Raw genomic sequence first — 13846 nt, 5'->3', positions numbered from 1 at the left:
GACGAAGACACAGGACAGTAAGTTTAAAAAACAAGCAATATAAATAAAAAGAAGAAGAAAAACAGAGACAGGAAGGACACATGAGAAACATACCAGAGAATCATACAAGTTTCACAGGGAGAGACTATTTGCATGACGGGACAAAGTGCATTTAATAGAGTGATACCGTCTACCTGAGGGAAGAGGAACAAAAAGACTGGCAGCAGCATGTTCCACGGGGTCCCTGGTAATGCTGAGGGCCCGGGACATGAGCCTAGCACTATAAATCTCTTCTAGAGATGGCAGGGTGACACCAATCATCCTACCTGTGCGGCGAAAAACTTTATTTAAGGATTGTTTCTCTCGCGCAGTGAGAGATTTTTTTGTTGTTTGCTAATCATGCTTTTCTAGAGCATTTTCTATAGCTTCAAAATAAAAGCCTCTCCAGAGGTTGTAAGAGGGATGCTTTTGATGTAAAGTAGCTGGAGGAAGTTTCATGTTGTCTGTTTGATGTCATTACATGACTGAAAGTGAAAGTGATGGACTCTACACTGCACACGAGGGTCTTAAATGAAGTGAACCAAAACTCCAAACAGCAGCTGCTCTGATTCAAAGACTCTTCCAAACTACTGCGGTTTCTCGTTTTCTCTAGTTGGCTGTGTTATTACACGTCTATTATTTAAGATAAAATGATTAATCATGCATCGTTAAAATCAGATAATATTGACTTGTTTTCAGATATACGTGTTGAGAGGTGATTTTACACTCTTCAGAGGCATCATCACGTGTTTTTGTGTCTCCGTTTTGCAATCAAGGAAATGTCTTGCAAAGAGAAGTCTTTCAGTGATAACAGGTTTCCAAAAGAGCGTGTGCATGAATGCAGGTGTGACGCAGCACTTTTGTGAAAGGCTGTGTACTCCTTTGGTTTGGCTCGTTGTTTCACTACATGTTGAGGACTTTGAACGAGCATTAATCTTCAGATGAGGGCGTCAGGTGTCAAGGTGTTTTTTTTTTCTTGTTACCGGAAAAAATGACTCAACACCTGAGAAATATTCTACAGGAACTTTAAAATAGTTCCTCATCATGGAAGGAACTACTAGATTATACTTTTAGTTAAGTGTTCAATAGAAAGTCAACCTTACCTTTATTAATTAGGATAGGTGAAGAGTGACAGGAAATATTAGGAGGAGAGAGAGGGGAATGAAATGCAGCAAAGGGCAGAGGTCTGATCTCAATCAATCAATCATTACTTGTAAAGCGACAATTTATAACAACTGTTATCTGGAGACTCTTTACAAAAGAGCAAATGGGATAGTTTGCAGGAAGGATTTCTCCTTTGTATTCCTCGCTTTCCTGTTGTCCACACTTACTTGCTGCTGAGGTGTAGATCGGAGCAGGCCATGCAATAATGAGGACAGCGGTGGTTTTGGTGACAACACAGTCCGATGATGGTGATGGTGGCTGGGCGTCAGGTGGTGGTTGGGACGACACAGTCCGATTTGACCCCATGGTCGCTGCAATGAGGACTATAGCCTCTGTACATGGGGCGCGTAACATAACCGCTAAGCTATCCGGCGCCCCCTGGAGAATAACTTCTAATTGTTACATCAGAACTAGCATTCAAGGAGGATTCTATTTTTTTCTCAACCATGCCAAATATATTTGGGGTCTTAATGACTTGTAGAGTAGGTACAAATATTTTTTTTTACAATTGCTTGAGTAGGTTGCTAAATCCAACTCTTCAGGCAGCAACTTAAACTTAATTTCAAATCCGCCCAATCATATTATGACCATTAAACGTTCCCGTTTTTGTCACTGACAGTCTTAGCCTGTTATTTAAACCTTCTGGAAAGAATCCACACAGAGAAAGACTTTCTTGCTTGAGAAAATTAGATTTTTTATTTTATTTTTTTTAAACCAGAAACTTCAGTTTCATTTCTCCATCCGCAGCCACCAGGCTCCATTGACAGAAATACCGGTTCTGCCTCAGGGAGTTGCTGATCTGCTGCTGCCTGCTGTGGTATTCTTTTGTGTGTTTGTTGGTATTTGTATGTTATTTTAGTTGTATTTGATTAGCCTAACCCTAAGTAATACAAAGACATGAATAAGACGGATAGTTCCAGGTAGGAGTTCACCAGCAGCAACCATGTTCTGAACGGTTAGCTGCTTTTTAAAAGAGTCAACAGTGCCCACAAATCTTAGACCGAGAGTCATAGCGTTCTAAAGTGTTGGAGCTACATCCTCAAATGCACAGTCTCCCTTGGTTCTTGAGCCTGGTGTGTGTGACTACCAGGCCAGCAAACCCCGATCAGAAGACCTCAGAGATCTGCTGGGAGTGTAAGGCTGTCAAAGTTCTGGGACGTAGACCTGTGACTGTCCATGCAGGGCTTTAAAATCAGAACAAGAATCTTGAATTGTATTCTAAAATTGAAAGGAAGCCAGTGTCAAGAAAACAGAACTGGAGTGATAAGTGACCTTTTGGAGGACCTGGTTGATAGTCCAGCTGCAGCATTTTGTACTGATTGTAAACGGTTAAGAAATGTTTTGTTAAGAAAGGTAAAAAGTGAGTTACAGTAATCCAAACGGGAATAAATGAAGGCATGTATAACCATCTCCATCTGAGCTGTGGAAACAGTTAATGACACCTTCTGTCAATAGAGGTTTGTGGATTTGAAGAGAGCAATGTAGGGGCCATTGTGTTTAACAAAGCATTTAACTCTACATAAAGGTTGATGTCTGGAGGGACATTTCTTTCCTCTCTGTAATGTTGTCAGACTCTTACATTCTGAGTGTGTCAGTTGTTAAAACAAACCTTTCTCTCCTATTCTTGTTTCTATATGTGCTCCCCCTCCTCACTCTGATTCATGTGCAGACTTGTGCGATGACGATGCAGAGCTCCTTCAGTCAAACCACAGTTTATTTAAATGAAGACGGATCACATACTTAAGTGTCCTCTGTGCTTGAATATGTTGCTCTGGCTGTTTACTCACAACTTAGAGCAAGTGTGTTTTCCACCCATTGAGTCTTGGACACAACATTTCTGAAGTCAGGGAGCCGCCCATAAGAAAACCACAAACTATATTTAGAGGAGAAACTATTTGGTAATGAATGAACTCTACCTTCCCTCTTTGAGTCCTACAGTCTTCCTGTCCGTTCAGCACTTTAAAGTCTTGTTTGATTTTGGACACAGGACTAATGAACCTTATCAGCGGTGCTAAACGACTCCTCCACATCATTAAACTTTAAGATAAGGGAAGTATAAGGTCCCAACCTAATCTTGGCTCTTGCTAACCCAGAGCTGTCAGGTGGAAATTGCAGTGATTTCCAGTGGAACTGAGGATTTGATGTCTTATCTGTCAGAACTGAAACAGAATCAAAACGATCATCGGACATCTGTGAAGCTAAAAAGTGAATATCTTCAAAACCAGTCATCTATTCCGGGATCTGGGGATCTTTAAGTTAATTTTGGTTGAAGTTGTTCATATCGGCAAGAGACTGGTTATTAAAGGAAATGATCAACAAAAATCAGGAAAATGGATTTGTGACTGAAATGTAGCAGCAATGCAACACGAGGCCAATGACCGCTAAGCAGAGCCTTAAAACGTGCATTCATTTTTAACCTTAACCTTTATTTTAATATACTGAATATTTTGCAGGAGCCATTTAGCCAACAGTTGCCTGAATCCAGAACATCACAAAGGATTTTCCACTTACAAGGCTGTTGTTGTTGTTGTTGTTGTTGGTGTGTAAATAAGACTGACAGTACGTTGGACCCCTTTGATTGGGTTGTTTTTGGTAACAGAAATATTGGAACTATAACAATTAGGATCTTAAATTAAAAAGATAATTGAGGGGGTGCTGGTGGTGCAGTGGTTAGAGCGCGCACCCCATGTATGGAGGCTGTAGTCTCAAGTGGGCGTCCCAGGTTCACATCCCACCTGTGGCTTCTTTCCCGCATGTCATTCCCCACTCTCTTTCCCTGATTTCCGACTTTATCCACTGTCCTATCTATCCATTTAAGGCACAAAAAGCCCAAAATTAAATCTTAAAAAAAAAAAAAGAAAGATAATTGAGGAATGATTTATGGAAAAAAAAAAAAAAAAAACACTGGTAAACCATCGCTCCCACGCGGTACGATGATGCACATAAACTACTGTGTGTGTGTGTGTTCTGGCAGTGAAAAACATGTCACCCTGTGTAACATGTGACTCATTTAATTGTTTTCAAATCCTTTGGCACAGTGGAATCTGCTATCTGGATACAAACAATCATAAAAAATCTGAAGAATCATTCGTCAGTGGTTCATCCGGCTTTTCAAGCCATCCTAACCCTGATTTAAAAATGTTGGGAAACCTGATGAAAGGTTTCCATGGTGATGCGTCCTCTGCATTTACATGTAGAGGTGTTAACTCGGTCCTATGCTTTAAAACCAGACCCCAGGTTCAGTTCCCACACTGACATGTCAGGTGTTTCTTCTAAAAATAGACGATAATGTGGATTGTCTGATTGTAGTGGATCCTGATGACAGGGTGCGGTCGAATTCCTGCATATTCTTTTTAACATGGCACTCAAACATGCAAGACACACTCTGCAACGTCATCATCACACATGCATCATCTGTGTTATTTCTGGAGGATTGTCAGAAACAGTCCTGTCAAATCAGTAAACCTTCAAATACAGTTTTATTACCCTCTGTTTTCTGTACTGATGACAAGGAGAGTCTTTGTGGCGCAATATGTTTAACCTATTTACGAGTGTAAGTACCCTATGAGTGTGTGCAGATTAACCTGACTTTATAACTTTAATGTATAAACGGCTAGAAATGATCGTCTTCCCTTATTCGTCTGATTCCTTTTCCGTTCTGTGCTCCTTCTTGATGGACGCCTCTCGCAGGACATTTCCAGTTTTCTTTGAAGTTCCAAGTCATGTTTTGTTCTTGTCAAACCTGTTGGACTTAATGCCTGTGTGTTTGCTGGTAGCCTTCTATATTTATCTTTCCATTGGCAATCAACTTGACTTCAATTTTCCACCTGTCAGAGTCTGAGGCTGGTTTTATTTTATAGTCAGGGTCCGATCTTCAATCCTTCTGTTTATTGATTTGAAAATAAATGTAATTAACATTTACTTGTAAACTCAAACTCTTTCTTAAACTTTTTCCAGAGATACTTGAGGCGGCAAGATGAGTAGGCGCCGAGTAAACTCCAGTGGGTCCCTGCATCCTGACGATGAGGTCATGCCGTACAGTGACGATGAGACGGACGACGAGCTGGACGCTAGCTCTGAAGAGGAGGAACCAGAGGCGCCGCCAGGAGCCCCACAACCCCCGGTGGAAGTCAAACCCAGTGGTGAGTTAAAAATAAAGATGTACGAGTTAAAATGTTCTTTTATCTCTCTGTTGATTTTATTTTGGGAAACCCCATGTCGTAGTCGACTTTTCAACAGTCCAATGAGAAGATGGAGATCTGTCTTTTTCATTTCAGTGCATCCAACACAGAGAGGTCTAGTCTAGCTTATCACAAAGACTGGAAGTGAATGGAAACTGCTAGCGTGGCTTAATGTTGCAACAGTCACAGATGGTCTGATTGACATTGTACATTGTCAATCAGTGTGTGTTACATCTTAAATTTGAAGTGTTTGAAATAATGATTTATTTTTCAGAGATGGGCTGGAAGGTGAAAGCCAACGACCGACCTTACCACCACCTGCCAGAGTTTCAGAAAAAAGTCTTCCTCTGCTTTAAGAAGAGCAGATACTCTGTAAGTTAACAATTGACATTAAACTGCCTATTTCAAAAAGCCCTTCATCATCTGTTCCTGCAGATCCAACCAATCCTGAGCAGAGCTGAGCATGGCTGACACTCCTTGGACAAATAGTGAAGGAGTGTGTGTGTCGTATGTTTTAAATGAGCCAGTTTTCAAATCATTATTGAACGATTTCTAAGGCTGTCATTCCTTCAATTTCATTTCAAATATTGTACTCAAGCTGTCCAACAACCACTAGAAGGGGCAGTAGCCATAGCTCCAGTTAATGGGTCTTCTGGCTGTACTGCCTGGATGTAAACAGAGTGAACTGATAGCATCTCAGAGGAGCAGGCTGGAGGGTGTTTTGATCTAGAAAATTTTGATAAAAATGTGTGCAAGCTGTGTCAGGTTAAACTGGCATATCTACAGGAGTGATATGTAACCACATGTAGCACGGTCACGTGGATGTTAACCTGCAGGGAGAGCCGAAGACTGGTGGTGCTAACACTGCTAATGTTAGCTTGCCAAACCAAATTACAATGTTTACCCACAGACATAAATTGTGCTTAATTTTGACTGTTTTCTGAGAGTTGTTTTACATGTAGACTAGTTGGTTAGTCTGAATTTTATTTTTAGATATTTTTGTGCCATTTTTGCTTAAGTGTGTTAGAAGATGTTATAATGTTGCAGAATGTGAGCAAAGGGGAACGCTTAGCCAGGCTGATTACGTTATTTTAATTAACTCACAATAAAAAGTGGGTTTAAAATGTAAATCCCAGGTTTATGTACCAGTGAGATACATCACTGTGAAGAGAACAGCTGTGTTGTTGCTTTGTTAGTTTTCCTCATTCCTTATATTCCTCCTAATGTCACCTCTCTGTTTCTGGTAAGTCATTCCTGACTCTGATGTAGCTCCCTGAGTATCTGAGGGGACATATTTTCCAGTCTAATGAGTTATTTCACTCTGACAGCACTGTCATGTTTTACACGATGCTTTTTACATGAGATGTAGATGTATGATAAGATAAAGCTGAAGCATGTAAATGAATGTGAAGTTTTGCACTTGATTTATCGTAAAGCTTTCATAGCTCACATTAGACTTTGGCTTTACTTTGTTTCTGAACATTTTCAGACTATATTTTTAGCCCAGTTCTTACATTCGCCTACCCTTCAAATGAAACCTTTAGATCTTGAAGTACTTTTCTGTGTTTTTAAGTACCAGCTCATAGCTGAAATGTTCAGACTCGCTGGTGTGACATTGTGTTTTTGAGCAGCTGGTGAACAGAGCAGTGTCTTTTGAGTGAAGCTTTGTGTCGTCAGTCTTTGTGGAGGCAGAAACCTGATCAACCGAGCCGACCTGTATCTCACTAATAGACACATTGAACACATCAGCGAGACTCTGTGGGACTGAAACCAGAACATTTTAGAAACAACTCAAAGAGTCCTAGAACTAACAGGGCTCTCAGAGAGAGGAGGAAAAGGTAATGAATGTTTTTAGCAGAGCTTGTTGTCCTGCCGACGAATTGGTCTTTATCTAATCAGATGGTTATCTATAATGAAATGCGGCTCTGTCTTGTTACTGACAGACATACAAACTGGGTCAGTGCCTGCATGGTTAACTAGGACTCAGACTAGATTTGAAACTGGTTCTCAGTTTTCAGAAGAGAAACTCAAATAAACAAGTAAACCAACACCTACACCATCCAACTAGTTCAGTTACAATAAAGGAGAATGTTATTACAACCTCGATATATATGGTACACAATGGTTTAAACATGGTTTTCAGCGGTTTTGGAAGAAAAATGGACGGAGATCAGAGGGTTGACCTTGGCTGAAATACAGCACCCCATCACTCCTGACACCCCTGACAACAGATGGGCACTTACAGATTCAGGATAAACTGCCCCCCTCTGAGGCTACTGTGTCTTATGTTGTTTATAATATCTTCGTCTTTTTTTAATGAAAGCGCCAAAGAGAAACCTGAACTTAGATGCTAACGTTAGCAAATCTAGCATTTAAGAAAAAGCCTGACTTGGAAAACCCCCTGCTGACTATTTCTAGACATTGTCCAGTGTTGAAATGAAAAATTATCCTAATTGGAGTGCTTGCAATCCAGGTTACAGAGATTTTTAGCATAAATGACGGTCAAAATATTGGATCCAACAAATCCTCTCTTTGCACCTCAGTTGTCTTCATTAAACCCAACCTGCCTGGTCAGCACCCAATCCTTCACTATGACATCATCAGTTTTATTTTCTATGATGGTCCATCAGAAAAAAGGTGACATCGCTGTCTGCTTTGTGTTTCTCTTCAGGGAAACGCCATCAAGACGTACAAGTACAACGTCCTCACCTTCATCCCCCTCAACCTGTACGAGCAGTTCAAGAGAGTGGCCAACCTTTACTTTCTGGCGCTATTAATCTTACAGGTACGCCAAAGAAAGACAAAAAAAACTGTTTTAAAATGAACATTAAACCAGAAACTGACATTTGTTTTTGTTTGTCAGATTATTCCAGATATTAGCACACTGCCCTGGTACACCACTCTGATTCCTCTGGTCGTGGTGCTCGGAGTCACCGCCATCAAAGACCTGGTGGACGATCTGGTAAGAGAGGCTCACACACAAGATCAGGTTTTGATTTTGTCAACAGGACTGCTACATTAATGTTAAACCAGTCCGTTTTATCTAACGTCTGCACGTAGCCTTACAAAGTTTCTATATTTTTTAAGGCTGACTCAGATGATGTTGTTTGAGATATTTTTACACTAATTTGAAACTTGTTAATGTTCAACGACAATACAGGAAAGTCAAATTATTGGATATTGTCAACGAAAAATACATGAAGTAATATTCTGATTGAGTTTTATTTTCTTTCAGGCGCGACATAAGATGGATAAAGAGATCAACAACAGGAAGTGTGAGGTCCTGCTAGATGGAAGGTCAGAAGTCACTTTGTTATTAGCTTTGATTTGTTAATAGAAATCAAGTTTATCCTCTGTAAATGTCTCCTGAGTCATGACTGTTGACAATGAGTGAGAGGCGCAAGTCCTGTTGGCTGTGTTGTTGTCAGAGATGTGTTTACATGGACGGGACGGCCAGCTCCTGCCCTTGTGTATGAAAGCTGTTTTAGTCAAGGACTACAGAAAAGAAGAATTACATACTTGCTTATTTGGATTTCACTTAAGTGTTTTTAGATCAAGATCACTCTGTGTCAATTTATGTGCAATGTGAAGCTACGAGCTAACTAAAGAGCGCTAACATTAGCATACTAACACAACAATGCCGGATACAAGCGATGGCAACTCGAGCCGAGGACAATTTTGTCCATTGCTTGTGCTAAACTCCTTCTTGCAAACGTGAGTGGAGAGGGGTTGGAGATGTGTTGCTGGAGAAGAGCAGAGGATTCAGAATAGCGGAGGTGTCGCCAAACAGCAGTTTGTTTTGGTTTCATATTGGTGCTCAAGGGCGACTACTGGATCAAAAAGTCACACATTCTTCCTTTTAAATAATACTTTTGAAAAATTACGTCAATGTCAGTAAGCTAGCTCGTCTTTTTTCCTGATTTATCTACGAAAAGATAGAAAATCTTTTAAAACCATTCATTGCAAACATACAGTATAGATAATGTGCTTTAGCACTCAGCATACTATGGGCTCTATATGAGGCGTATTACTTTACAACTTTAATGTCTGTGTATATCGTTAAAATGATCAAATCACATGTTTAAAACTCTGGTTGGATTTCTGCTGCAGGTTTCAAGAATCAAAGTGGAGGGACATCCAGGTTGGAGATGTGGTCCACCTAAGGAAGAACGACTTCATCCCGGTAAGTGATTAAACCTGACTGACTGGTGCATGTTTGATCTCCTGCATGTGTTCATGATGGTCACATAGAAAATATCAAACAGTTCCCGTATTGCTGTATATCAAGCTAGCGATAACATTGCCCACCATCGCTGCACATCTGTTTTTAGTTTCCTGTTAAGTAAACTTTTTACATCATAGTACCTCAAGTTTAATATTAAGGGTCTCACAAAGTAAATACATGGGTTAGTGTATTTCAGCAAAATGAACAAGTGAAGCGAAGACGTTAACTCTGAACTGAAATATTCTGACGTTTGATGAAATCCAAGGCTGTGCTAAAATCCAGTTACAAATTATTAACTAACTTTAATGAGCAATCTTCAAATACTCTGATAAGCCCAGACAGCAAATTATAGAAAATACAAGGCCAAATTATTTTTGTTTAAGACCATTAAAACAATTTGCTTTAAATATTTAGATGATTGCATTTTTTTTAAATGGGTAGCTCTGAATCAACGACATACCTAAAGCAGGACAGAAATACACCAGAATCCGATGTTTGGTCAGATGTGCTTATTGAATATCATATTTTTTCTGATGCAAATGTTTTTCTGTTCTTCAGGCTGACATCCTGTTGTTATCAAGCTCTGACCCAAACAGCTTGTGCTACGTAGAAACAGCCGAACTCGACGGGTAAGACATACCTTTAAAGAATCTCAATACCACCTAGAGAAGTACTTCAAAGAGGACATATTATCCCCCTTCTCCACCTATTCAAACAGTCCTCTGTGGTCTAAATGAAACATCTGTGCTGTGCTTTGGTCAAAATATAACATGAATCAAGCACCAGAGGAGGTTTGTGACCCTCTATAAACCAGCTCTCTCAGAACGCTTTGTTTTGGTGTGTGTGTCTCTTTAAATGCAATGAGCCCCCCCTGAATTAGACATTAGACATCACTTCGTCACTAACGAGAATAAAAATGGCAGACCTGCTCAAAAGTTTTGCTCTAGGCTGGAGGTGTCCTTGGGTGTAGTTACCAGGGGAGGGGAGGTATTTTTCTTGTAACCAGAATCCCACTGTGACATCACAAGGAGAGCAAATTTGAAAATAGAGCATTTTTCTGTGTTTAGACTTATGGAGACCACAAACAAAGGACTGGATGGGTTTATTTCACATTTTGTGGGTCAGTAGACACTCAGGTTACCAAATATATGTTCAAAAACATTGTCAAAGTGGATTTTTCATATGTCCCCTTTAAATCTTTTGATTTAATAAAAAAATGAAGAAGAGAAGTGGACAGGAAAGCAGATCACAGGATTAAGTCGGGGCGTGTGTGTCTCCTTTTACAAGACAATGTGATTCATGACTGTTCTGGAGATATGTTTGAAGTACAACACCGAGCCAACAGTTGTCTTTCTGATAGTTTAATTCAGGCGTTTGCAAACGGACCTCCGCTCTCTCTAGCATGAGATGGTGAAAAAGGAGGCGGCCCAGAGCAGAGGACATGACAGAATAAATACAGTCCTTTATCTTGACCTTATTCAACTTTGTTTCCTGATAGGACAAATGCAACAACAAAAGATTAATCATAGCATTCATCACAAGGCGCAGTACAATGTGATATGAGAGACGATGTTAATGATAATGTCATGCTTATGAGGAAGACAAGGACGGAGAATTCCCCTTTACCGTAAGGACTGCTATGTTCACATTATATAATGGACTCTATCTGCTACAAGGCGATTCAGGATTTGTGTTATTTGCTCTGATAAGTTTTTGTGTGCTCCGTGGTTTCTCACGAGGTCGGTCAACATCTTACTCATCGATCAGCAGAGAGTAAATGTGGAAAGAGCTAAACGGCCTCTGCAGCAGAACTCGTCCTTGTGGCGTGTGTGAAAGCGATAAATGAGGAACGCCTTTAAATCAAACAGGAATAATAATGAACGTATTTACTTTGTTGCAGCTAAACTGAAACAGAACTCAGTATCACCTGCTGTCTTCACAGAGCTCTGTGGAACATTGAAGTCTGATTTATACGCTTTTAATACATTCGCTTTTACTTACTGCCCGGCGCCGTTTTGGCAGAAGGCTGTTCATCATGCGTCTGGTTCTGCTCGAGGTTTCTGCCTCTTAAAAGGACATTTTTCCTTGCCACTGTATCTTTGCTAAATGTGTGTTCAGTGTGCTCATGATGGATCAACTTTGTGTCTAACATAACACAGTGTAAGTCTTTCACTGGCTTTTTGTAAAGTGTCTTGAGAACATTTTTTATGAATTGGTGCTACACAAATAAAGAATGATGGATTGACTAACTTATCCATAACATGTTAGAAATCTTACTTTTGAAATGATAATTTTCCAAAAGGATTTTTCTAAATCCAGACTCTTATGTATTTAAATTTGTTAAACTCTCACATTAGGCTCGGTTGCTCCGTGCCGTGCTGAAGCATAATTGCCCTCCCTCTCCATTCCAGCGCTGGCGTGCACTCACTCTGCTCCAGGACTAACCGGGCTGAGCACGGTTACCTGTTGTACATAAGGTCGTAATACATCTGCACATCGGAGAACAATACAGAAACATGGCCGCTACTTTACTGACTTTGTGTCTTATTTTGAGTCATTAAAGTCAGATACAGTTATAACTCTCCGGGATTTCTCGTAAATTGAGGGAGGGATCGATTATACTTCATGTCCACGTTGTGTACCCATGCTTGCTTGTGCTCGTGCATGAGCATCTGTACCCGGCCAAAGCACTTCTCTTTCAACCTACCAGAGCTAAGGAAGTAGGAACGTAGCACTCGCACTCAATTCGTCAAACAAACTGGACTTTAAGGTTCAAACATGATTGGTCATGGTACAGATTGCGCCCTTATTTAGTCTCCTTTGGATTTGGTTCTCAGTCCTGTGGGTTTGTTCTTGTCTTTCCTCTGCAGAGAGACGAACCTGAAGTTTAAGATGGGACTGAGAGTGACTGACGAGAGGCTGCAGCATGAACGACAGCTGGCTGAGTTTAACGGTGAGAATATTTCAGACCTACAAGAAAAGTTTGTTTGGAGAAACTTAACTCACTTTTCACCACTCAGACACAAATTCACCTAAAGATAAAAAGGGTTTCTGTTTTAAAATATTTACATTTCATAAAACTGTTTCAATTTATACCCAAAAAAAACATGTTTGGAGAATTCCAGATCAGGTCTTTATTGCTAATGTGCAAGACAAACGAAGCAGTGAAGCATCTCCCTGAGCTGCCTACTGCAAATAGATAAGAACAGTTTATTATAGATAAAAAAGATCATATTATTAGGGTAAAAAACAGAATGGAAAAGGATATTCATCTTAAAGGTGGAGTCAGTAGAAAGGTTTGTTGCAGCTTGTAAATATCAAGGCTCATCGCCCCGAGAAGTGAACGCTCACTGCAGGATGTAATGTGTACGTTAACTGCTTGTACCTACACTGCAAGCTAACGCACGCTAGCACAAGCTAACTGCGAGTGTTTGGCATCTGCTAGTTCAACAGAAGCAGGCCAACTCTGCGTCCCCGGGTTAGGGTCAAACATACACTACAGACAAATAAACAAGAAGTAAAAAAAGCTCACAGAACAAACTCAACACTCACAGAAACAGTTTCCTTTTTTAATGTACATGATGAAAAGTTCTAACGTTCCCTTTCTCCTCTCCTGAAGCTCTGATCGAGTGCGAGGAGCCGAACAATCGCCTGGACAAGTTTGTGGGGACGATGCTGTGGGACAGGGAGCGTTACCCTCTGGACCTCGACAACATGCTGCTCCGAGGCTGCAAGATCAGGAACACGGAGCATTGTCACGGACTCGTCATCTTTGCAGGTTTGCACTCTGAACAACATAGGACTGCTGCAGAACGTATTACTAGAGAAAAGATTGTTTTTGTTCTGACAGTGCAACGATGATCTTCCTGGTTGGCAATGTACAGCTGTAATTTTCCATTTTTAAGATTATATTTTGGGCTTTGATGGCCTTATTGTAGGAGAGGGTAGACGATAAATGGGTCGGAGTTGAACCGGAGTCACCCGCTTCTAGAATGAAGCCTCTGTATGTAACGTGCATTACATAACGGCCTTGCTCTCCGGCGCTCCTTGGACGTCCATTTTAAGTCTCTCTTTACATTGAATAGAGTAGATCAGGTGACGTCACCTGATTTACAGAAAAAAAAAAAAAAATCCCCATAATTTAAATAAAGCAACAAAACATGCCCCAAATTCTCCACCTTTAACTTCCCCAGTGAGAGATTGTATTATATTATTTAAATAATCTTAATTTTTATATCATCTAAAATCAGTGTTTTTG

The 13846-nt window shown here is 40.3% G+C and overlaps 1 protein-coding gene across 1 annotated transcript in view; it reads left to right on the top strand.

Annotated features, from left to right (window-relative positions):
- Window positions 1-13846, top strand: part of atp8b1 (ATPase phospholipid transporting 8B1) — a 34902-nt gene that overhangs the window by 8851 nt on the left and 12205 nt on the right. Inside the window, exons 2-10 of the mRNA XM_020655815.3 lie at window positions 5140-5324; window positions 5638-5735; window positions 8035-8148; window positions 8227-8325; window positions 8599-8660; window positions 9474-9546; window positions 10147-10217; window positions 12459-12541; window positions 13208-13366. Coding sequence (XP_020511471.2) covers window positions 5159-5324; window positions 5638-5735; window positions 8035-8148; window positions 8227-8325; window positions 8599-8660; window positions 9474-9546; window positions 10147-10217; window positions 12459-12541; window positions 13208-13366 — 925 coding nt within the window. The 5' untranslated portion in view covers window positions 5140-5158. The remainder of the gene's footprint in view (window positions 1-5139; window positions 5325-5637; window positions 5736-8034; window positions 8149-8226; window positions 8326-8598; window positions 8661-9473; window positions 9547-10146; window positions 10218-12458; window positions 12542-13207; window positions 13367-13846) is intronic.

Source organism: Labrus bergylta, chromosome 17 (genome assembly GCF_963930695.1).
Source record: "Labrus bergylta chromosome 17, fLabBer1.1, whole genome shotgun sequence".
NCBI lineage: Eukaryota > Metazoa > Chordata > Actinopteri > Labriformes > Labridae > Labrus > Labrus bergylta.
Note: the sequence above shows the minus strand (reverse complement) of the source record. Positions and strands in the feature narration are given on the sequence as shown.